The following is a 27,070-nucleotide window of genomic DNA, read 5'->3' on the forward strand; positions in this document are numbered from 1 at the left end:
GAACTTGAGCAAGAAGTTAGACCAATCAATCTTATATCCTTCTCCCTCCCCCAAAAGAAAAAGATGTCATGTTTTTTGGAAGATCTACTGAATTTAACTTTGGGAGGGCTAAGGTTAGGTCTTCACTTGATGATTTTCAAGCTAGTTATGATTCAAGAGATACCTCTAAAAATCAAATCTTATAAAATCCAACAGTCTTCTTAAACTTCTTTGCAAAGAATTAATGATCACAGACATGAAAGCTGTTTTATTTTGAAATTTATTTATTTTAACTATACCACTCAAAACATTTAATTAATTTGCAATTCCATTTCAAAAAGGATGATGGCTAGTTCGGTAACACTAATAAATTGAAAAAGAATTTTAGAGAAGCAGTGTGCTTGTTGAAGAAGATAGTGAGTCATACTGGAAATAAAGAAGACCTGTGTTTAAGTTCCTTCTCTGCTTTGAATAGGCTGTATGACCCTGGGTCAATCACTTAACTTCTTATTGCCTCAAGCTACAGGTGTCATCAAAGGGACACATCTGAATAGATAAGAGTTATTCTTGACTGGGATCTCCTTATATTGATGAAATCATAGTTTATATCCTGCCCAAGCACTCTCTTCCTCTTCCTCCCAAAAAAACTAAATTTAAAAAATTGCCTTACCCATTAATAAGATTTGTTACATAAAAATATATATTTTTGGAAGCAAGAGATAAAGTTGGAAAGATGAACTGCTTACTTCCAGAGAGGAATTATGATGGGTTAGCTTGTCAGTCTTAAATACATAAACCTCGTCCAATCAGGATGTATCAGCTTTACTGTAAGGCCTAGGGTGAGGTAACTCCAAAACCATTTTTCCTTTTCAGAGATATGGAGTCACATTGGTTAAGTTGTATGATGGTATACAAAATCACAAGGTTAAAAGAAGCTCAAAATGTATTTTTCATATTTCCTGTACAACACAAAGACTTCTTTCTGCTAAACCTGGAAAAAAATCCAAGAGAGAAATTACACACACACACACACACACACACACACACACACACACATCTGTATAGTACACCATGGCATTGATTTAGAAATACAAAAGGGGTGCCTACCAGCCTGAGCTACTCAAAAGAGCCACTTAGATGACTTTGAAGAGACCTGCTATATTTAGGCTTCCCTTCCAAAATGCCTAAGCTTCCCTGCCATCTCAGCAGATGCCACATTCTAAATGGGCACTTGGTGGTAACCCAAGCTGTTCAGTAGATGCCACCCCAGAGATGACTAGAGAGACAACAGGATCAGCTCTTGAACTCCTGTGACATGGAATGGCTTAATCTGTGTTCATTTTTGAACAGAAGACTGAAAAGCAGAGAAGGCAAGTACACCTCGGAAAACCTTAGCAAAGTCCATGTCCCTTAGCTTAGGTTTCTTCTGTGACAGGTGCTGCTATACGTGTATCTTTCTCTATCTCTTTGTATCTGTCTTTCTCTTCACTTTTCTTTATTTTCTGTTTGTGTATCTATCTCTGTGTTTGTCTTTGTCTATCCCTCCACTCGCTCTATGGATATGAAAAATAAATGACACCATCAATGGTGTTACTTCTCCTTATTTCTACTCCTGGAAGTACTCACTGCCATGAGGAAATATGAAATAATGGAAAGAACCCTAATCTTGGAGCCAAAAGACCTAGCCTTAGGCCCTTATTTGAATACTAATTAACAGAATAACTATGGGAAAGTCACCTAATCTCCTTAGTTCTCAGTTTACTCATCTAAAACTTTCTGCCCCACAGAAAGGTGATGAAGAAAAAACATTTGTAACATTAAAATTTTATTTTATAATTAACAAAAAACATGAGAGGCAGTGGATGGTGTAGATAGTCACTCTCACTTTCAGAAGAAGGTTTTAGTGTCATCTTGGGCAAATTCCTTGATTTTGCAGGCAAGTCTCTAAGCCTGTAATTTGCAGATATATTGAAAAGAAGCCTCCTTTTGAAGAATTTTCTATACTAATGAAACTATAGACCAAAAGATTAGTATGAGCTACTCTTATGCAAGTGCAAGCTATTGGTTAAAATGTAGGTTATAGACCTATCACTGCAATAATGGCACAGTAAATAGAGCACTGGCCTTGGAGCCAGGAGTGTGGGAGTTCGAATCCATCTTCAGACACAACACTTATTAGCTGTGTGACATTAGGCAAACCACTTAATTCTGATTGCCTTGCACGCAAGGCCATCTCCAGTCATCCTGATTCATATATGGCCACTAGATTCAGATGGCTCTAGAGGAGAAAGTGTGGTGGGTGACTCAGCACAGCACCCCCTTACTCAAATCCAATTCATGTGCTTGTCATGCCATTACCTCCCTGATATCAAGACCTTCTTCAGGACCAAAGGACAAAAATCCTCCTATCAATCAGGTACTGGGGCTTGAACTAAAAGCCCATTGCTTTGTTGTAATCAAGCTATTTTTCTATTATTAGTCATATTCAGAAGAGAGATTTTACCCATGATACTATCAAATCAAATCTTTGAATAAATAATGAATCACACTATAAGGGGAGACTGCCTGTGGTTTAAAAAAATCATAAGACTAAATAATTTCAATTTAGAGATAAAGTAAAATCAGAAGAAGGCAAGCAGAAATATGTAGGGCTTCAATTTTGCATTATAGGAGGATTAGTTGAAAGAACTGGTGTTGTTTATTCTGGAGAAAAGGTTAGCTATCTTCAAATATCTGAAGAGATGTTATGAAAAAGAGAGACTTGATTTGTTCAGCCTGGGTAAACTCGTTGAAGACAAGGTCTTTATTTTTTTCCCCTTTGTATCTCCAAAGCTTGGTCAAGTATGAAGTAAGAGCTTTAGTGACTCAAGTAGAAAGAATTAGAAGTATGAATGGAAGGTTTGAAGACCAATTTAAGCTCAATACTAGGGGAGAAAAGCAAAAGAAATTGCCTAATAATTATGCTTTTCCCAAAGTGGAATGGGCTGTCTTGATAGGTGGGTGGTTACCTTTCAATGGAGGTCTTGAAACAAAGCCTGAATGACTACTTGGACATTTTATTAGAGGCAACTCTAGCTTAGGTATTAACTGACCTGGAGGGTCAAGGATGTCCTTTCTCATTCTGAGGTTCTGTGATTTCCTAATTCTGCAATTATGAAACCTGCCTTGGTCCTACTCATCAACATTAATGCTGCTCTTCTATCCTCTCTTCCTTGTCTAGACAGTTCCCACTTCTTTCCACTCACTACTCACATTACTAGATTAAGAGAATAGTATAGTATGTACCAAGAGCCAACCAGATTAGTCTCTCTCCCACTGATCCAGATTGTTATAAAAATCAACTAAAAGGAATTGAAAAAAGAGGCAGAAATCTTAACTAGGTTCTTTAAATTCTTATTTTTTGTTCTTCCTTGACACGAGGGGATCACCATTCCCCCCCTCAGTGTCTATAATCTTGAACTTGACATTCAATTTTCTTCCCAATATGCAACCAACATACTTGACAAAATTATCTAATTCACTTGTTAACTCATGCATTATAACCAAAGTACACTTTTTTCTCCATTTCCCCATTTCCATCTTATTTGGTGCTTATTATAGTTGTGTCTAGAATGAATTTATTTGCTTCTATATTATGAAGTCCCTCCCTGTCTAGAAACATTCACTACTCTTATCATCTCTTCTGTGAAGTCTTTTTGAATTTTCAGTCTCCAACCCCTCTCAACTCATGTGAAATTGGTCTGCCCTTCAATTTCCTTACAGTTTGGGGTCCAGATTTTTCTCTTGCTTTCAATGTTCCTTAAATCAAATAATTTTTACATGTCTTTGCTCCCCAATTATATTGTAAGCCCCCTGAAAGGAGCATTTGTGCATAACTACTTTCTACTCTGAGAGTTTATTCATGGTGAATGCTTAGTGTTTTTTAACTTACTTTTTCAGGCAAGTGCTTATTATCATGGCAGGCTAACCAATCTAAATTGCCTAATTTATTTTCCTGATTTATAGTAGGCCATCCCACCTGGGTTCATTATGAGTATCATTGGTTAAATGCTACTCAAGCATCTTTTCTGATCAGAATAATCAGGATATTTGATTTTATGACTTTGGGAAAGTAAATGAAATAATGTCCATTTCTGTGTGTCTCCAACACTAACTTTACATTCATTCTTCAGGGACACATGGACTAATTATTTAAAGCATTCAATACAATACACATGTTAGTTATTATTATTATTATTATTAAAAATCAAGAAAGAAAGCTGTAGAGACTAGGCCCAAACTTATTCCTTACCTGGTACCGAAGTACCTAGGGCAACAAATACCACTGCCGTCACTGAATCCTTCAGGCCAATCGTGCAGCCAAAGTGAGAGGCCAGGTCACCAATAAAAGCTGTCAGGAGGCCGATCATGAGGATGGACACAATGAAGCATGCCCAACCATTCCAGTACTCTGTGGGTGGGACAAAGGCAAAGAGAACCTTCCAGAACACAGTGAGGAAGTGCATCACGTAATCAAAGCAAGAGGGCAGTTTCTCTTCTCCGCAATCCTCATCATCATCATCTTCCCCTGTGGAAAAACAAAAACGCAGTTTATCACAACCCTTGGAATTCTTCAGTTATATTTGCTGGCATGCCCCCTTTCCCCATTGTACTTTCACAAATTATGCCCAGGTTCCTCCAAAGGAGTGAGATTGATTGAAGTAAACTTAGTTCATCCTTAAGGCTGATCAGATCCATTACAGGCAAACAGATTTCCATTCCTCAGAGACCTTTTCCATGGAAAGAATGTTATAACAATGCCGTGTTGAGTTTGCATGTATCTCTACCCTTAACCCATAGTAGATTGTTCACAATTATTCACAATTCCCCTTCATACTTTCATTTACTTATTTTCAGTTTGTAACATTAAAACACTGATCTTCTGAAAAAGATTCAGGACTCCTGGATTAGGTCTAGAAAGAGAGCAATTGTCTACTGAACTCTTTTTGAAGCTTCTTTACAGTTTCTGAAGAAAGATAAGAATTTCTATTCCTTTCATTTGAACTCTTTCCTTCCATCTTTTATCCCTCATTTGCAATTTGGGAGAGTAAGAGCACCTATCTCATAGATTTGTTGTGATTTAAAATGCAAAAACATATATAAAGTGATTCACAAAACAGCATTATTTAGATATTAGTTATTATTATTAATTGATAAAAAATCAGCATCTATTAAACACCTATAAAGAACCAGAAATTATATTAAATGGTAGCAGCACAAAGACAAAAGCAAAATACTTTCTTGCTTACATTGTTACATGATGATATGTATATACAAAATATGAAAAAAAATAAATACGAAGTAATTTGGGGAGATAGGGCCCTGGGGGCTGGGAAGATCAGGAATATGGTGCTTGAGTGGAGCCTTGAAAGAGAGAGAGGATTCTTGAAAGAGGCAGAGGATAGGAAGGAATCCATTGAAAGTCTAAAAAATAATCAATTCAAGCAGTGGGTATATTCCATAAAACTGCAAATCAAATGTTTTTAAATTGAATCCAATTTTGTCAATGGGGTTGAATACATTAGACCAACTTTCTATGGAGGCTTTCCTTTTGTAAAGCAAAAATGCTTTTTCAATGTGAATGTTGCTATTTATTCATTTCAGTTGTGATCAGCTCTTCATGACTCTTTATGGAATTTTCTTGGTACGGTTCCTGGAGTGGTTAATATTTCCTGCTCCAGTTCATTTTACAGATGAGAAAAGTGAGGCAAATAGGGTTAAGTGACTTGTTTGGCTTTTGTCTCTACTCACTGTGCAATCATTTTTTTTTGTTTTGGTATTTATGCAAGGTGATGGGGCTAAGTAATTTGCCCCAGGGTCCCATAGTTACATATTAATAGTCTGAGGTCAAATTTGAACGCAGGTCCTTCAGACTCCAGAGCTGGTGCTCTATCCACTATACCACCTAGCTGCCCCACAACCTTGTTGCCCATTATGTGAACAGTTAGCCCTTAACTGGGCTGATTTCAAATTTGGATTTTCTACTATCAGGTCTCATATGAATGTTTTTGACTTTTTTGCATATGAGTCCCAGAGGAAAGTTACTCAATGAAGTCCTTGTTTTCTTCCGACAATAGTCAGTTTTTATTTAACATGGTCACCAGACACCCCAGGAAGACAGGAATGGACATTCACCTCTAGTCATATACTGCAGGTTGGTAGACAGGTACTGTCAGTTCCCTGTTACCACATGTTCTAGCCAATCTTGGAATTCTCATCAAGGAGTAAATTAACCTGCTTTGTAAAGAAAATCCAGCTATAATTTCTTTGGGGGCTGATCACAATATTAAGTAGAACCTTTAATAGTATAATTGTTTCTGATAATTGGTGCCCATTTTACAAGAAAATAAGAATGCTCTTCATTTGTGTAGGTTAGAAAAGTAGATGATAGTAGCTATATTTGTTAGTGAATAGTGAGGAAAGCAGAATCAGCTTTTATTTAGTTAAAAATGCAGAGATCTCCATGCAATTAAATTTGATAATGGAAAAGTTTATGATTACAGGGCTTTAAGGTTGACAAGTACTCTATAAAATCATACAAGTATTATTATTTCCATTTTACAGATGAAAAAAACTAGAGCTCACAGAACTGAAATAACTTAATATGGTCATTCAGGTCTTTTGGTTCAAAGACTAGTGCTTTTCTTGTTACATTATGTAATATAATTTTGGTTGATTAAGTAGTGGACAAATCCAAGAGAAGAAAAAAGGTGCTATGAACCAGTTCGGAGATGGATTCAACTTGAAATGAAATACTTTTTTTTTAAATTTTAAAAAATATTAAGATGACATGGGATAGCTAGGTGGTACAGTAAAAAGAACACAGGTCCTGGAATCAGGAGGTTCTAAGTTCAGACTAAGTTCAGTTCTAAGCCTCAGACACTTGATAAATAGTTGTGTGACCCTGGGAAAGTCACTTTACCCCAATTGCCTCACAAAATAAACAAATAAATGAAAGAATGAAAAAATGAATAAAAATTAAGATGGCTTTAGAACTGAATAGGAAGAAGAGAGTAAGGTGGTTTATTTTTGGAATATTAAGTAATATTTTTAATGATCCCATAGCTGCTCCCTGGCACATTCATCATTTTAGCAGTAAATTTCTTTATGATGTCATAAGATTAAGAGTTCTAGAAGGTCACAGGGTCTTTGAAGAATCACATGTCATTATCATAGGGGACACATTCTGAGATTTCAAATCAAGAAGACCTGCACTCAAATCTAGTTGCCAACACTTACCAGTTACGTGAACCTGGGCAAGTCACTTAACTTTTTGGCCTCGGTTTTCTCCTTTGTGTAATGGAGGATGATACTAGTACCTTACCAAACTTCCATATTGCCTATTGAACAAAGTTAAAACTTTGATCTGTAGCACTTTAAGCCTCCAAAATTTATCGCCAGTCCACCTGTCCAGTCTCATATCGATTTCATCTCTCCATGCATTCTGCATTACAGACAAACTGGATTCCTGTCTGTCCCCTGTTTTGGAGATCATCTTCTTTCACAGTCATGTTCTCCTAATTCTATTCCATAGACTTCTACTCATATTTGCCTGTTGAAACCTCTTCTTTAAGGGTCAACTCAGAAATCAACTCTCTGGATCACCTCCCATAAAAATGATCTTCTCAAATTTCTCATAGGATTTCCCATGTCCATGTAACCATTCACCGAACAATACTTAGGAGCAGGAACTGTTTTTTTCCCCATCTTATATATCTAGCAACAATGAGTTCTTTCATATTAATAAATATTACATTTAAATAAATTTAAAATCTGTTCACCTCTCCCTTTTATATACCCTCTCTCTACTCACAAAACAAGATAATGTTATGTGTATTCTAAGATAAATTTTTTTTGTATTCAAATTTTGTTTTTTGAGGAAGGACAAGATAATTCATTGTAAAAAAAAAACAGACCAGTAACTGGAAGAAATCAGAGGAGAAGGTATCTTATTACCTCTTAGTAGGTACTATATTCATGAAAATGATCTAAATAGTATGTTTGCATAAGAAATGTGCTGGGTTTTAATTCAGTAGTTTCTGTAAAGTGAGAAATTATGAAGGTAATGATTATTATTTTGATTAATGCTTTTATCATTTTTATGCTTTCCCGATTATATTATTGTTTTTATCTTCATTATTATATCATTGATTTGCAGATATGTGGAATTTTAAGGTTAAATTTTACATCAGTGAATCAAAATTTTACCTTTCCACTTGAAAAAACCCTTTCTAGGGGCAGCTAGATAGTGCAGTGAATAGTGCACTGGTCCTAAAATCAGGAGGACCTGAATTCAAATTTGAATGCCGACACTTAATAATTACCTAGCTGTGAGACCTTGGGTAAGTCACTTAATTCCATTGCCTTGAATCTAAATTTAAAAAAAAGTAAAGACTTTTCCTGTAACTTCAAGAAGGTCTTCAGCAAAGATTGGTGTTCCTTTATTGGCTTCCAGTGCAAGGGGCATTCGATTGGATGTTAAACCACCTCCACTATAGAATCACAGAATTTTGGAATTTTTCTTATCCTGTTGAGTCACATTATATTAGATCTTTGTTAGATATCATTTGAAGCATATTATTGGTATTCCTAAAATATGGTTCCTAAAACTACAGCTCCAGGTACCACATTTAGGAAGACCAATGATAAACTGGCGAGTATGATAGACAGGATGGTGAAGGGCATCAAGTTCATGCCATATAATGACAAATTGAAGTTAATGCCAGCTAAAATTTCACTTTTTCTGGAAAATTTTTTACTGATTCCATTTAATTCTAGTGCCTTCCCTCTGTTGATTGTTTCCAATTTATCCTAAATATAGCTTCTTTCAACATAGTTACGTGGATATCATCTTTCTCTTTAGACTATGTCCTCCTTGAGAACAGGGACTGTCTTTTATCTTTCTTTGTATTCTTGGCACTTAACATACTGTCTGACACAAAGAAGGTACTTAATACATATTTATTGACTGACTGATTAAACTATGGATGCTTAACCTAGCTGACTTCTGAAAGACATTCAAGGGTAGGAGGGATTGGATTAATTTTCTTTAGCTATAGAAAGAAGAAGAAGGTCATTGGATAGAGGTTGCAGAGGTTGAAGAAGCAAATTTAGGTGTGACATCTCTATTTTATCTGTACCTATATTTATATCTTCATCTAGACCTATGACTGTTTCTATATCTTTACCTGTCTCTTTGCTATATCTGTGGCCTCTTAGATCTACCTCTATATTTATATTTATATCTGCAACTAGACCTATATCTATACCTCTATCTGTATTTATATCAATATCTAGACCTATATCTTTATCTGTTTATATCTTTACCTATATCCAGATCTGTATCTACTTCTATATTTAGATCTCTATCGCTATATCTACACCTTTACCTATATATATGTATATATATATATATATAAAATCTAAAAAATCTAAAAACACAAATATATACATATCCATCCATCCATATATGCATATGCCTATATAAAAGTCTATATCTGTATATAAACCAAATTTAGTTCTTATTTCTATCTAGACCTATTTTTATGACTATAAAATATCTGTAACTATATCTGCATGTATAAGACCTATATTTAAATCTAGAACTATATCTAGATATGCATCGATATCTATGTCTATATCTAAATATAGAACTATATCTAGATCTAGAACTAATCTGGATCTAAACCTATATCTTCATGTATATCTCTATCTAATTATATCTATACCTTTACCTTAATCTATATGTATATCTCTATCTAGACCTATACCTATTATCCATCTCTATATCTATTTATTGCTTCCTAAAAGTTTGAACTATCCTCAAGTGGAAGAAGCTCTCTTGGGAGATAGTGAGTTCACCTTCATTGGAGGTCTTCAAATAATGTCTGCATGACCACTTGGTGGTTACACTGGAGAAGGAATTTTTTCTTGTATAGCTTGGATTAGGTAATCATTGATTTTCCAATTCTGAGCAGGTCATTTCACCTCAGTGGCCTTTAATTTGCTCAGTTTTCAGATTAGAAGATTGGAATGGCACGGTATTTCAAAGTCATATAAACTGCTTGTAGCAGAGTCAGGCCAACTGGGGGAGAGAAGATAACCAGTGACTTTGCTTCTTGGCTTCTTTTTCATTGAATCCTAAGGTCAATGGTATCTTCTCTCTCTCTCTCAACTTCTGTTACTGGAATGGGAGCTTTTGAAGCCCATAAATGAGGTCTTCTGAAGTGCTTTTAATGGAGTTTCATTTTATCTTGAAAATTTGACTTTCTTGTGTAGATTCTAATTAATCTTAAAATAATAGCTACCATTTTTATAATACTATAGAATTTTGCAAAACATTTCTCAAATATTATTTCATTTAATTGTTGTAGCAGCCTAGGGAGGGAGGGGCTATTACTATAGTTTTACAGTTGAGAAAAGTGACACTGAGAGAAATTAAATGACTTATCAGGGTCACACAGTTAGTGACTCTGCCTGAGGCAGGATTTAAATTCAGATCTTTCTGATCCCAAGTTTTGTACCTAGCTACCTAAAATCACTATCATGCATTTTGCAGAATCTCTTCCTCTTAGGGAGAATATGAAATAAAGAACACCACCCAGAACTCATTTATCTATGAGCAATACCATAATATTATTGTTGTTCAGTTGTTTCTGATTCTTCATAACCCCATGGTGGGATTCTTTTTTTGGCAAAGATACTGGAATGGTTTGACATTTCTTTCTCCAACTCTCTTTACAGATGAAGAAAATGAGGTAAATAGGTTAAGTGATTTGCCCCCAGGGTCACACTAATGAAGCTAAGTCTTCCTGATTCCAAGTCCAGTGCTCTATCTACTGAGTCACCTTGTTGATATAAAGGTAAGAAAATTTGCATTGTCGATCTCACTCTGAGGGTGAATTTTTAGGAAAGCTAGAAGTGCTGTATGAAATATGAACTACTTTACGCTATAGAGTGGAACTTTGACGACTTTCTTGGGAAGATCAGTGAGATTTTGAATAAATCAACCAGAAATGGCTCTGGCTAAGAAGACTAAGATAATGGTGTTTTCCCTTTTATAGGTTGGCACCAGCATGGTTCCATTGAGTCCCTGGTGAGTCTGTTCCTAGAGTTTTGCTATGCAACTTTGTGTTAATAAGGACTCTTGATAGATTTGCTTTCATTATGCCCCTCCAGTACAAAGTTCCTTTAGGGCAGAGACTGTTTTTTGTTTGTTTGTATCCTCAGAGACTTACCCATTAACTTTTGGTAGACTTTTGAGATATGCTTGTTGAATTGAATTGAAATTTCTCTTATTGTTATCTCCTTTTATAATCTTTATAAACTTCAGTCTTGCCATTTGATTAAGTCCTTGAACTGGTCTCAACATCAATGGTCCAAGTATCAGACAAATAAAAACAAAAAAAAAAAAAATTACACCATCCTGGTCCTCAAAAAGCCTATGATCTACTGAGGAGACATATAAATATGTATACAAAATACACAAAATGAAATATGATTTTTTTGAGGGGGGCACAAGCAGATAGATGGGTAGTTAGGTGGAATGGGATGCAAAGTCAAGACTCATTTTTCTGAGTTTAAATCTGGCCTTAGACACATACTAGCTGTGTGACTCTGGGCAAGTTACTTAACCCTGTCTATCTCAGTTTCCTCACCTGTAAAATGAGTTGGAGAAGAAAGTGGCACAAACCATTCCAGTATCTTTGTCAAAAAAACCCTCCAAAAGGGGTCATAATGAATTGGATATAACTATAAACAACCAAACATCAATGTTAGAAAATGGGGAGAATCAAGGAGTTACATAAACGGTACCTCCTGAGCAGAGTTTTGAAAGAAACAAAGCATTCTAAAGAGATGGAGGTGAAGTGGAAATGCATTCAAGACATGATGGACAGCCGATGCAAAGGCTGAGACAGAGGAGGTAGAGAGCAAGAACACTAGTTCATCTGGATAGATGAGTAAAGAAAGGGGAATAGGTTGAAAGCTAGGTAGAGACATATTATGAATGATTTTAAAAACTAAGGAGCTAAGGTTTGATCTTAGAGACAATATAGAACCATTAGAATTTATTGAATAGAGGTGTTACATGGTTAGACTTTGGCAGAAATATAGAGGATGGATTGAGTAGAGAAGAGACTTGAGCCTGGGGACCATTAGAAGGATATTTCAGGCTAGGGATAGTGAGGGCTTGAACTGGTACTTGGCTTGAACTCTACTAGTCCTGAATATATCATGGGTCCTGGCAGCTAGAGTTTTGTAGTTGGCAGACAAGCATTTGAATAAGTCCATTGGATCATACATACACTGCTGCCATATTTGATAAGCCAACTCATCCTAGAGGGTGGAATATTTCTATAAATTTAAAGAATCAGAGATATTTGTTCCCAGGAAGCAAGAACTAAGGAAGGAAGTGACCTCTTCATTTAGGAGGGAGAGCGAAGAATAGGATGGCTGAAATTCTAGTTCAGTGTGGAACAAGTTCTGACAAAAAGGCCATGATGTCTTTTGTCATAGCACCATTGACAAATAAATTTTGAATCAATCTATATCCCATTATACTGAATAGATTTTCATCTGCTGCAAATGCTGTATGAGTTACATGACTTAAGTTTGAGACTCAATCAATGCTTTTTTTCTGCTACATATTCTAGTTTGAATGATTACTGCATTACTTTTATTTCTATTTTTATTTTATTCTAGTATGGCTCATTTTATGTCTCTCATCTCTGAACTCCAAAATTTGCAACCTCAAATACACTTGAACTTGACATCATAACAGATGTAACTTTTGCTTCATGACTTCAGTATGCAAATATAAAAAGCCAAGCTATCTCCTTTTTCCTAGTCCCCCTTTCACTGAGAGAATTTGTTGAAATAGAATAATCAAAAAGGATCTAAAATAACATTTGTTTCAACACCCTCAACATAGAGAAGGGGAAGTAAGGCCTAGAAAGTGAAGTGACTGCTCCAGGGTCTATTCTACTTGCCTCAGGTGTTATTTAAATAGCAGAACAATGATTTAGATCCAGGTTTTCTGGTAAATTGGGATGATTCAGTCTTGAGATAAAAAACACCACACTCATTTATTTGAGATAGTTGTTGGACAAGTGTTATCTGCCTTTACTATTTTCACAGTTAGTTCATGAAAGGACTAATATACCTTAGCTCGTCTGCCTTTCATGAGTGATAGTTTCAATGGGCCATTGGATCAGTGCCTCAGAGACTCAACCCAAGTGAATATTTCTCTTGGTCACTATTTTTATGAGTCCTGTAATAGATCCTAAGCCCTCAGGAATTCCATATACATGGAATGTAAGATGATGTCTGATATTTCCACATTATACTTTTAAGTGCATGTCTTACCTTAAACACTCTATATGGGTATCAATTTGAATTTTCATAAAAAAGGACTTATAATGGATTGTACAAGGATAGCAAATGAAATATTTAACTGTATGCTCATATCATACAATTTCCATCATTCCAAGTTTGAACAAATGCTTCCTTCATTTCCTCAAGTGAACTTCCTTCTTTATAGATACCACCTGCTTCTCCTGTTTTTGTCCTCTCCTTTTCTTCTCTTTTCCTACTTTTTCTGCCAGTTCTCAGAACAGACCTTAAACCTTTCCCCTATAATTTCAGTTTTTAATAATGTCTGGCACATCCTAGGCACTTAATTAATATTGACTGCTTGATTGATATTATCAAAGTGCAGTACAAGTGTGTCACATCTTAGAGGAAGCCAGTCCCAATCACCTCAGCTATTTGTTCTCTCCTTCTAGAAAATACTTTGAAAATACTCTTTAGTCATTTTTTCTTTTTATGTTGTATCTCTCCAATAGAAAACAAATTTCTTAAAGTCAAAGACTATTTTGTTTATTTTATTTGATTTTCCAATGTCTATTATAGTGCTTATCATACAAAAGCCATTTAATAAATGTTTGATGAGTGAAGAAAGTTTTGGACTTCAATGTCTTACAGAGAAATTGCTACTCCTTTGTTGTCTTCTCAGACCCTGCTAATTCCTTATCACTCCTTTAGGTTGTTAGTTTCTTAGGATGATGATGATGATGATGTGATAAATTCTTCTTAATACCAAGCCAGTTAATTCCACTGCATTACAAATAAGAGACCTGGATTGGCCATCATACGCCAGAAGGAACATCAGCGACTGTGGGTCGAATCAGATAAAGTAACATATGATGCACAGATAACTCTCCCTTAATCTGGGCAAAGGAATTACAAGATGAAACTCTCTACCAAGAAGAAAATGGATGCTTAACTCAATGCAAGTTATAGCTAATGTTGTCAGAGATGTAACTTTGCAGTAGTAGAGACCAAGATGACAAAGAAATCTGAGAGAGAGAGAGAGTTCTAGCTCTCTAGTATGAGATTTTGGTCATTTTTCAAACACTGAAAATGAATTGGTCTGTTCATTGTCTTGAGATTTTAAATGAAACAGTTAGTGAGATGAGGGCCCCCAAATGTTTTTGGCTTGACATAATTAAGTACATGGACTTTGTTCCTAAAATATTTTAAGGAATCTGTCAGAAAGGTTAGACATTCTGGGTCTTTTGCCAAAGAATAATTTTTTCTTATCACCGTGTCTTTATTTGTACAAACCTATAATTTAATCTATGTAGAATCCTCCTGTCCTCTACTGATTCAGATAAGGGATGATTATTCTGTCTTACAGTCTTTAGAGAATTGTTTGGATCAAGGCTGTTAACAACTTGTCTATAGTCTCATAGCAGAACTAGAATTTTCCATTTTATTCTTCCTCTAACATCTTTTGTTAACTGTAAAATAAATACTTTCTTTCTGGTGGCTGTCATCTTAGTACAAGCTCTCATTTATTCTGAATTGTGTCCCAGTGACTTCTTGAGAGAGGACTCCTGTTATTTCTCACTTCAATCTATCCAAACCAGTTTAATCTTTTTAATGAATAAGTTGGATCATGTTACTCTTCTGCTCAAGAGGTGACAAGGGCTCTCTATTGACTACTGAAAGAAGTTCAAATTCTGTACTGGGCAATCAGTCCTTTGAGGTCTAGCTCCAACTTATTCAATCAATTTTATTTCATACTCTGCCTTTCATAGATCCTCTTTTCCAGCCAAGTTGAGCTACATGCTCCTTTCCAAATGTTTCACTTCTTCTCATCTCCAAGCTTTCCTTCATGTTCCTTTCTTTCCCTGGAAGAAATTTCCCTCCTGGAATCTCTCCAGTCTAACAATTAGTTCAAGCACAATTTCCTCCTTGAAGCCTTCCCTGATTCCTCCAGTCAGAAGAAATCTATTTCTTTTTATGGCTTTTTTCATATACACAAAAACCCATATACATATATCAATATAAGATTTAAAATTTACAAGTGGTTTCTCACTTCATAATCTTCTACGTTAAGTAATGCAATCATCCCCATTTTACAGATGAGAAAAAATTGAGATTCAGAGAGTTAATAAATAAAAATATTTCTGATTTACATAGTATATTAAGATTTATAAAACACTTTGCAAGCATCATCATCATTCTTCTAACAACTTTATTGGGTAGACATTATTATTACCAATTAACAGATGACAAAACTGAAGCTCAGAGAGGATAATAGTAATAATAATAATAGTAATTTGCATGCATGTAGCACTTTTTTGACATCTATCATCTCATTCAATTCTGAAAGCAATACTGTTAGGCAGCCATTATTATTATTATTATTGCTACTTTACAGAGAAGAAAAATGAGGATAAGATCTTTCAGCCACTTCACCAGTGTCACACAGTGCTAAGAGACAGGATTTGAATCTAGGTCTTCTTGAATCCAAAATCTATCATTTGCTATATCCCTCCAGTCATGTAACTGATACATGTCGGAGACAAAATTTGAATACTCATCCCCTTTCATATTTTGTCAACTCCTCAAGGGATCAAATTCTTTCTCATTCATGTTTGTGACTCCTGGTGCCTTGCCCCCAATAGGATGTTCATGTGCCTTTGTTCATCTCATCCTAAATGAATCTCCAACCTCCTTCCAGTGCAATTCATTAAAGTTCTCAGATCTTTTCTTGAAGACTCGTCTAACCCCATGTACCCACAGTCTACTTGGATCCCTTACTTGTGAGGCCTGCATCTAAAATCCTGGAGACAGGATGAACATGAAAGAGAATTGAGGATCACATATTGTAAGCAAGAAGGGACCTTAGAAGTCATTTAATTCAACTTTTTAATTTAATAGATGATTGAAAACTGAGACTCACAGGGGTTAAGTGATCTGCCCAACTTAAACTCATTTATTTCTAATTTAATCTAAAGAATATGGAAAACAGTCATGTAATGTCATGATAACAATGAGAATATACATTGAAGATAAATATTGAATCTTTCTTAATTATAGACATAGTATAGTGGAAGAAGTACTCTATTTGGAGCCAGAAGAACTACGTTTGCATCTTAACTCTGCTATTTACCAGCTGTGAGACTGTGGCCAAGTCATTTCACCTCTGAACATCAGATTCCTAATCTATTAAAAGAGGTTTAATGATTTTTGTACTATTTATTGTCCAAGATTATGAGCAGCATCATTTGTGAACCCTAAAACAATATAGAAATGTAACTTGATTTTAGTATTCAGAGATTGATGAATGTGATAATTTCATTTCTCAGGACCTCAGTTTCCTTCTTTGGAAAATGAGGCAATGAGATTAGATGATCTCTAACAACTATGTGATTTCAATCCCTTTTCAGAGAACAAACATTACACTCTGTTTCATCATCCAAGAAATACCATTTGAATTGCTGTAATTGTTTCAGTTGTTATTCTGATCACTGCATATATGCTCTGAGAATTCCCTTGCCTTTCCACTCCATTCTCTGCCTACTCCCAAAAAGTGTTCTATTTGGAATGATGGCCACTTCTACTGAAGTCTCCAATGAAGAACTGAGTTGATTTGAAGCAGACACAGACTCTCCAAGCCCAGACCAGTCTTCAAGTATTTAACTAATCTAGACATCACCCTGCAAACCCTGTCTGAGATGAATATGCCTGCAATATGGTTTTTCAAGCAAAGTGGCAGTCCAGTTTTGAATGTCTGAGAATCTAATTAATCCATCACTGGCCCGACACAGAATGATTGCTAACATTTTTAGCTACACAGCATTCACTTTCCTTTTCTCCCCCCCCGTTTTTGGTTTTAACTTTTTCTTTCAGGGCTGGCAACAAGAACCTATACTAATCCCACCCAACAGCATGATATGTCATATTCTTTGTAGTTCAGTTCCTCTATCACTTCTTCCCAACTCCCTTAAAATAAAGCTGAATCGATTTTTCTCTTTCCTGTTACAAATTCAATTCCATTCAACAGATATTTGTTAAACTTGGCACTGAGAATACCAAAGTGAATACAGTTCCTTCCCTCAAGGAGCTTATATTTCACATAGTATTCCATATTTATGTCATCCTTTCAGAACAAAGCACTCTCCATTCATTGTCTCATCTGATCTTCACAACAATCTGTGAGATTGATATTTCAGTCTTATTTTCCCCTCAGGCAAATGAAGGAAATGGGACTTAGAGAAGGCAGTGACATTCCTATGGTCACACAGCTATTAATGAATGTAGTAGAGATTCAAATCCAGGGCTCCTGATTCCAGATATATTGCTCAATTTATCAAATTTTAGATGTAAGGGACTTTTAAAAAACAAAATGCTAAGGCAGGATACCCAATTTACTTTGATTAGCAGATTGTTTAGAATGTGAAAAGTATAAGTCTTTCCTTCTTATCTCTGGTCATAACTCTGCTTTTGAGCATTTCTGCTCTGGGAAAATGAGGACTACACCCTCTCATTTATCACTCTTTGGCTTTGATTTCTTAGTTCTTGAGAATCACATGCCTGCACTGAGCTGCTTCTGGGAAGCTCCTCTGCATTATCAACAATTAGTAAACCTTTCTTGGTTTACTAAGAATCCAATTAGTCTGTGATTGTTTTATCTCAGCTTATTTGAGGTTCTTGCTAATAAGACAAAGATTTGATCTTTACCTGCATTGGGGTATTTTGAAATATTAAGATGAATTAACAGTAGTTCCTTTCATCAATTATTGATGGATAAATCATGTCAAAAATAACATCTTTGTATGCAAGTCAGCATCCTGATTTATTTTTCTGGGGATGCCTGAAACTATACTATAATATTATTCTAATAACTGTCACAAGTGTCAGTTTCAATATTTCTCAGTATAGTTTACCTAAGATATAAATTATTTCAGGGTAGATATCCAAACACTGAAATTTCCAGAATAGTAGAAAGTGATATGAAGTCCATGGGCAATCAATAAATGCTTACTGATTGATTAACTACCCCTTTTAATTCCCATTAGTTGTGTGATCCTTGGGAAGACACTTAACCTCTGTTACCCATTTTATTTTTCTGTAAAATGGAAAGGACAATAACATTTACTTCACAGGATTAATGTGAAGAAATAATAAGTTAATGCCTGTAAAGTGCTTACTAACTAAATTACAGCCATTAACATTTTTATCTGTAAAATGAAGGGGTTGGAGTAAATAACCTCTAAGGTTCCTTTTAGCTCTAACAAGATATAGAACTTAGGAATAAAGTAAATGTTGATACTTGGTACCCTCTTTGTATGTGGGATCAGTTCTATGTATATCTTGGGATTTTCAGCTGGAAGGTACTTTTGAGGTTCTCTGACTCTCAGGTGGCTATGTGCTACAGTAGAGAGAGCACCAGGTCTGGAGTCAAGAAGACCTGAGTTCAAATGTGATCTCAGATACTTTTTTATCTGTGAGACCTTGGAAAAGTCACTGAACTCTGCTTGCCTCAGTTTTATAATCTGTAAAATAAGCTGTAAAAAAATGGCAAACTACTCTAGTATTTTGCCTAGAAAATCCCAAATGGGTCTTGAAAAGTCAGACATGGCTAAACAACAGCGACAGAATAACTATTTTACAGATGAGGAAACTGAGACTCACAGAGGTAGTAACTTATTCGAGGTAACAAAAGTAAGTGGATAAACCAGTATTTGAATCTAAGGCCTTTGACTACAAGCTCAGAGTTCTGTCTGTTGTACTACAGTAACCTCCTTTCTCTACCAGATTGACATACTTCTCTTAGGTAGAGTCAAGAGAGAATATATTCATGAAAATATAGATAGAAATTGGTGTCTGCTTGGACAATATTTATGGTCCTAATCTATTCCAGGCAAGTTCTCAAGGAAAAAAGGGAAAAACCAAGACAAATATCTAGCTTATTCATGTGGGCAGACAGTCCTAGTTTGACATGAATTATTTGGTTGTTGATTCAAGTTTTCATTTCATTTTGGAAGGAATTACTCCCATGTATATAGTATTGTAAGATGTAGAAAGTGGTATCCTCTCAACTATCTTGTAAGGTAGGTAATGTAATAATGCATTATTACTACTTTTTTTTAGAGAGGGGTGTGTGTGTGTTTGTGTGTGTGTGTTGTGTGTGTGTGTGTGTGTGCGCGTGTGTATGAGGAAAAGTAACTTTCTATCAAAATTTATCAAGTACCAGACACTGTTAATTAACAAAAAAAGGAAACTAATAAAGGATTTTTAATTCAAGTCTTCCTGAATCCATGCCTAGCACACTACTTCACCTAGCTGCTTATAATATAAATATAATTTACATTTGAATACAACAAAATTGCTGTATTTTTATTATCAAGTCTCTAATTCTGCAATAGCCTGAATTGGTAGAAATTCACTTTGGCAAACGATAAGACAAAACGGGATTCCAGTCTCTCTTTTGTTGGCTTACCCTCAGGGAGCTTATGTGCCATTGATTAAATCATCCTTTGAGAACAAAGTACTCTTAATTCATTATCTTGGCTGATCCTCACAATAATTCTGTGAGGCAGATACTATAGATGTTATTTTCCTCAGTGACATTTTAAGAAACTGAGGACCAGAAAAATTAAGTGGCTGTACCCAAAGTCTTAAGTGCCTGGGGGACTAAGATGTTTGTGATTTGTACAGGATCACACAGTCAGTACTTAACACAGGCAGAACTTGAATTTGATTGTCCGTGACTCTTGATTTTGACTCTTTATCCACTATAATTAGCTACTTCAGGATTATTTTTTTTGATATTTTTACTATATTATCCTCCCTTTTCATAGATTAAGAAACTGAGGATGAAAGAGATGATACCCAGAGTTACACAGCTAACATATATGTCAGAGTTATCTTTGGAAATCAAGATCTTTTTTCCCCCAGTAGATCTTTAGTATTTAGAATTTGTATTCCTCCCTTTATGATCCGGTAGACTGGTATTCCTTTCACATATTTGCTGTATTAAAATTAAAAAAAATTTAATATAAGGCTATGGGGTTAAGTGACTTGCCCAAGGTCACACAGTTAGGCAATTATTGTCTGAAGCTGGATTTGAACTTAGGTCCTCCTGACTCCAGGGCTGGTGCTCTATCTACTATACCCTCTAGCTGCCGCCTCAAATTAAAATTATATTTCTATTCTAGGAAGTTAGGTGAAGTAGAGTACTAGTCATGGATTCAAAAGAACTGAATTAAAAATTCTTTATTAACTTCCCTTTTATTTTAATTGGATGGGTTAGACAAACGAGGACTGAAAGGGTAAAGTGACATCCCAAGCCTATTAAGTAGTGAAAGAGACAGGGTAAGAACTCCGATCATCCAAGACTCTTTTTAATAAACCATGGCTGGATGTATAGAAGAGGAAGAGAAGCCTGGCAAGGTACTTTGAACCTCAAACCTACAGATAATTAATGGTTTCATACAGAGCTTGGAGGAAAACATCAGGCAACTTTAATTTCTCCTTGGGCCATCAGGAAAAGCATGACGATCAGCTCTCATGACATTATCAGGGAGCTGCATCTTTATCCTCTCTTCTCAGATAACCTGCCAACCCCCAAAATACAACAGTTCAAAGATGAAGTTAATCTTTACTTAATCAGAAAGGAGACAGGAACAGTAAAACATATAGAGTGCTGATGCTTTAGTTCAGCTGGCAAAGTCAACCAGTCTGTGTGATGAGAGAATGCCCTCACTGAACATCAGATACTCTAACCCACCAGGCATGGCCAAACAAAATCATGTTGGGGGAGACCCACTGGGGCTTGTCAAAGCCTCTTTGGTCACTTTTGATTATTGGCCTGAATGCCAAGCTCTTAATTAATAGGGCAGACTGTGAACAGCAAGAAGAGTTGTTAATTATTTTAGTAGTATTGCTTCCTGTCTATGCAGAGAACAATGGCAGGGTGTTCCTGAGGGTGTGTGGACATGCATGTACATGTGTGTTGGGGGTAATATCCACCCCTCTCAATCTCTTTAGAAAATGCTGCAACATGTCCCCCATGACAATAAAGTGTATAGAGTCTCCTGCAAAGCAATGAAAAGGTCCTTTGCTGTAGATGTTGACTGGTAAGCATCAACTCAGACTGCATTCAAATAGCACCAGACTAAGCCAACAAAAGAGAGACTGGAATCCAGTTAAGTCATATTGTTTGCCAGGCTGAACTTCTGCCAATTCAGACAATTGCAGCATTAGAGACGTGATTTGGAGCATCTTCCAATAAGAGGGCTGAATCATATTTGAGACCTGCAATACAATGTTTTCCCCAAGCTTTTGTAATAGGTAATTTGGGAGAAGAAACAGCCAAATACAATATTCTTTTTAAATAAGAAAAACAACCTTAAAGCATAGCCAGGAGCCAGAGGAAAATTTCTTCCTTCTCCTCCTGGCCCTTCTGCCCCATTTCTTTTCTAGTGTGAAGGATGACGTATTAACTCAACATTCTTCCTGCTCCTGGGACTGTTCCTCATCAAAGAATGTAAATTTCTCAAAGGCAGGAACAATTTTTTTTCTTTTCATTTTTATGGGGGGAAGGGGTCTAGACCTGCTAATGTAGAAACTTCCTTCACCAATGGAGTAACATATCTATTCATTAGATTAGTAGGGAATTGCCTGTGATGCTAAAATATTAAGTAACTTGGCCATGATTAAAGGTCATGAAGAATTAGGTTTGCCCTACTCCAAAGCCAGTCTTCTAACCAGTTAACCATGGTGTACACAGCAGCTCTTAAATGCTTATTGGACTTTAACAATTGAATTATACATCCTGGCATCCATCTTCCTAGATTTCTAGAATATTTATTATCTCCTCAAATAACCCTATTTCACTTAGTTTCTTTTTAGATCTTATTCTTTTCTTTCCTTCCTCTTTTTTCTTTCTCTCTCTTTTTTCATTCTTTATTTTAGAGATGGAAAAATAATCTTTTGCTGCTCATCTTCACAGAGAATGAAGTTGGGGTCAATGGAAATGATCCTCTGCTTTTCAATGGTGAAAGATATTTCTTCCTTGTTCAGAGGAACTGTTTTCAATAATAAGAAAGAGAATAGAGATTAATAGTCAAACTACCATGACTTGATAAGACCTGCCAGGTAAGGTCTCTCTGTAAGGTATTTCATTGCTACTCTGAAAGATCCACCATAAATGGAGACAGTGTGGTATAGTAGAAAAAGCCCAAGATTGATTTCAAATCTAGCTTTGGATACCTTCTACCTATGTGATTTTTAGATTAAATCTCCTAACCTTCCTGAAACCCAATTTCTTATCCTTTAAGATACTTTTTCAGAGCTAGATCTTTGATCTATGCCAAGAAATTCTTCAGCTTTTCTTGAATTTGTACTAATTCTGGAGTAAGGAGGCATTGGTATTAATTAAAATGCAAATTTTTCAAGATCTTCTCCAAATAATTTCTGTATGATGGTGGTGCTTCTCTTATGGTTGCTGACAAGTAAATCTCTTAGTTGGACTGCAAGAGGATATGCTTCATAATGAAACACTTCATGGACTCTTCCCCTTGTGCAAACTTGGAATAGAAAAAGTTACAAATGAACAGCTCATAAGAAAAGGGCAGCTAGGTGGTGCAGTGGATAGAGCACCAACCCTGCAGTTAGGAGGACACAAGTTCAAATATGTCTTAAGCGACTTAATACTTACTAGCTCTGTGACCTTGAGCAAAGCACATAACCCTGGGTCATCCAGAGCTGTCTCCAGTCATCCTGATCCCTATCTGTCCACTGGACCCAGAAAGCTTCAGAGAAGAAAATGACTTTGCACAACACCTCCTCGCTTAAATCCAATTCAATTGCATGCCTTGACATCAGCTCCTTGAAGTTATGGTCTTTGAGAATGAAGGACAAACAGCAACAACATAGGAGAAGTGACTCAGAACTGGGCAAAGCCTAAGGTGGCAAGTCTGAGAGGTTTAGCAATTTTTCTGTAAACTAAAAGGGTAATAAGTGCTATAAGTGAGACTGAGCATTCAGATTGTCAAGTTCCAGAAACTGTAAGTAGCCCTTCCACTCTGACTGGCTATCTCCCTATAGAAGGGGTCTTTTCAAATGGGCATGAGGAATGGGGTTAGATCAAAGGAAATCCTCCCTGTCATTTCTTATGACATTTGCATTCTATAGATGAATAAAAGATCTCAAATTAAGTTCCTCAGATTTAAGAACTGTCACATTGATAATGCTCTTGAACATTAATTCATTTGAAGATGCTGTCAACCTGACAGATTTCCCAACCAATGATTCATTCAAGAAAGTTCTAAATAATAGGAGAATGGATGACTCCCACAGGTGTCAAAGTATGATGATGGAATAGGCATGACATAGGACTTTTTAAAGAATAGTGTGTGACACCAGACAGATTTCTTTCCCATTCTCTGAATAAGCTGGTATTAACCCACTATGCCACTGGGAACCATTAGTTGAGAAAAGAGAGCAAAATCTTGCCACTTTTAACTCAGCCAATGAGCTGCTAAATGATTTTACTTAAAAGGAAAAAAAGAATGCTGAAGGAGGGCTTGTCCTCCCTGTATTCTAACATGCTGTGAATTTTCTCAAGTTATTTAATTTTTCTCTGTCCCTGAATTGATAGGGGAAAATAAGCCTAATAAAAAGAGAAAAAAGTTTAAAGGGGACTTATTGTGACATAGAAATAGAAGAAAAATGGGAAGAGTACTTCGAGAAGCTCAAGCTGTTTGAACATCATCAGTCTGTCTTTAGTGATATAAAAATGTAGTGCGGGTTATTTATGTTCTAGTGATTCATTTTATAAGGTTAGTGATTCAGCAATATCTAAAGCAAATGAATTTCAAATAGGGCATTGCACAACATAGCAGAGGTGATCCTTGTCAATCTGCTTCTCTCTTCCCCCTTTTACACCATCCCTTGGACTCACTGAGAAGTTTGGGGTTGAAAAATCTAGTCCAGGAGAAAGAAGTAAAACTAGTAAAGAAATGATGATCACCATAGATGAGAAGACTATTCTTTTCTCCCCCATCTAATCATTTGCCAGATCTTGTCGTTTCGACTTTGTCACACATCATGGATTTATTCCCTTAGCTCCTTTGACCTGCCACCATTCTGATGTGAGTCTTTCTCATGTAGTATCTAGACTATTGCAATAGTGAAAATAATATTAGATATGGAATCAGATGACTTAGACTATCATATACTAACTCTATCCCTGAGCATATTACTTTATCTCCCTTAGTCTTGTTTTCCTCATCAGCTGAAATGGGCCAAAAACCTCCCCATGCAACATCTCATGAGATTGTATTGAGGATTAACTAAGATAGTGTTTGTAAAAGTATTTCTTAAGCAATGATTTTGATATGAGTGTATCTCTGTAATCTGACACAGAGCATTCTAGAAGTTCATAGACAGAGCTAGAAGTGATCTCAGAAGTCATCAATTTCAAACCTTTTATTTACAAATGAGGAAACTGAGGTACATGGAGATTAAGTGATTTACCCAAGATAAGATATAGAGCAAACAACAGAAGGAGGGTTGGAAACTAGATCCTCTAATACCATAGGAGCTAGGTGGCTCAGTGGATAGAATAGCATCTGTTCAAACCCAGTCTCAGACACTTACCAGCTGAGTAATACTGGGAAAGTCACTTCACCCTGTTTGCCTCAGTTTCCTCATTTATAAAATGGACTGGAGAAGGAAAAAGCAAGCCACTCTAGTATATTGCTAAAAATAACTCCCCAAACCCTAAATGGGGTCTTAAAGAGTCAGATATGACTGAAACATGACTAATCAATAATAGCAGCAAGAACAACAACCTCTAAAATTAGAAGCATTGTTACTTCCACACTCTCAAAGGGGAAGTTTAGCGTCATTAGCTCTTTATTAAGTTTTTTTCCTTGAATTTAAAGATTTTCTGTGAGATTGAAATGAATTTCTATGAATCTAAAGAATTTGAAATGCCTGTCAAATATAGAGTAAGTCAAAACAAAGGATAAAAAGATGAATATCCTGGTTCTGTTAATTATTACCCATGTGACTTTAGTGAGTTCATTTCTTTAGAGATCTGTTAAATGAAGGGGTTGGGCCACATGATCAACAAGGTCTCCTCCTGATCTAAATTCTCTGAACTCTCCCTTTCATTCTCCTCCTCCTCCTCCTTCTTCTTTTGGCAAGGTAATGGGATTAAGTGATCACACAGGTAATTATTAAGTGTCTGAGGTCAAATTTGAACTCAGGTCCTCCTGAACACAGAGCCAGTGCTCTATCCACTGTGCAACCTAGCTGCCTCAATGTCCCTTTTATGCTTGAATGAATTTTCTGGCACTGATTCTCAAAATGTGGAAAACTCCAGAAATTTCAGATTTGGCACACACACACATAGGAGGAAAAGTTCCTCCATCTCAACTTGCAGTCTCATTTTACAGCAGCAATGATACCCTGTGCCATATCTAGGCAAGCTAGGAAAGCATCTTGTGTTTTTTGAGCTTAACTGAAAGACATCCCAAGGGATTAAACAGAGTAGGTGTTGTTATCTTGAGTCATTACCTTCCTGAGTTAAAATTTCAAGTAGAGTTATCATTTCAGTGGAAGAAAACAGATTCTTTTAGACCAACTTTACCAGAATTTTGCATTTTTTCCTCAACATGGTTTAAAAAAGCATTAGAGGCCATGAGAAAAAAATCATGCTGAGGATAAAAAAAGATTAATTTTGCATTTTCAGAACTGGTTGTACAAAATTAGATGAATTATGTTAAAAGAACAATAATTTGACCCCAAATTCCATGGCTCCATGCAGACCTGACCTGAGAAATATCCTAAAGAAATATTCCTAGGCCAGAGGAATAAGTGACTGACAGCCTGGTTCTTTTGACTTCCTTTACACTCTCACGGAATCATAGAATTTTAAAATTGGAAGAACCCTTTCCCGATTTCAATTTGTCCTGAAGCCATTCCTTGAGTGCATATTTGGGAGTAGCTTGGGCAGGGGAGAACTTCAAACCAGAGCGTTAATGAATGTCAACCCCATTTGGACTTTCTGACACACTTTCAAGGCACTCTGTAGAATGAGGTTTGCCTGAAAGTTTTCTGATAATCACTTAATGGATATATTCTACTTTTCCTGGTACTAGTATTGAGATGTAAAAGGAGAATCCCTGGGACATATAGTCGGATCTCTGCTTTCTCTCCTCCCTACCATCATTCTTTAGGGTCAACTAACTCCCTTAACTTTTTATATACTTAAGTATAATAATATGACACCTAGTAATGTTACCTGGGAATTCCAAGGAATGAGCCATGAAATATAGGAAAAATGGATAAATGACAATGGATAAGTGGCAAATGAATGCTTTACTTACTCCTAATATCAAACATGCTAATTCAAAACCAAGGGATAGCACCTATTAGCATGGGAAAGCTATAATTTCTTTGAGATTTAATTTCCATCATTACAATATCTAAGACTTAGTTTCTTCCTCTTTAAAAGAGGAATTGTGTTACTGTTATCTTTCTCACATCTCACACACTAGGAGTAGGCATGCTTAGGATTGTGCCACTAACAAAGGAGTGAAAAGGGAGATATGCTGGGGACATGATGCCATGCCACTGAACTAGGAAGGATGAACATAATGATGTACCCATTCGACAAGGGCTGTTGATTTCAGAATGTCAGACCACTGCAATAAGGGCAAACCTGGATTCTGCTACTCACTCC

At 36.1% G+C, this 27,070-nt stretch overlaps 1 protein-coding gene across 9 annotated transcripts in view; it reads right to left on the minus strand.

Moving 5' to 3' along the window:
- The window catches only part of SLC8A1 (solute carrier family 8 member A1), a 454,080-nt gene that overhangs the window by 21,819 nt on the left and 405,191 nt on the right, over positions 1 to 27,070 (minus strand). For all 9 annotated transcript variants that reach the window (XM_074204467.1, XM_074204475.1, XM_074204442.1 and 6 more), the window contains one exon: positions 4,271 to 4,546. In XM_074204467.1, coding sequence (XP_074060568.1) covers positions 4,271 to 4,546 — 276 coding nt within the window. The remainder of the gene's footprint in view (positions 1 to 4,270; positions 4,547 to 27,070) is intronic.

This window comes from Macrotis lagotis, chromosome 1 (assembly GCF_037893015.1).
Source record: "Macrotis lagotis isolate mMagLag1 chromosome 1, bilby.v1.9.chrom.fasta, whole genome shotgun sequence".
Taxonomy (NCBI): Eukaryota; Metazoa; Chordata; class Mammalia; order Peramelemorphia; family Peramelidae; genus Macrotis; species Macrotis lagotis.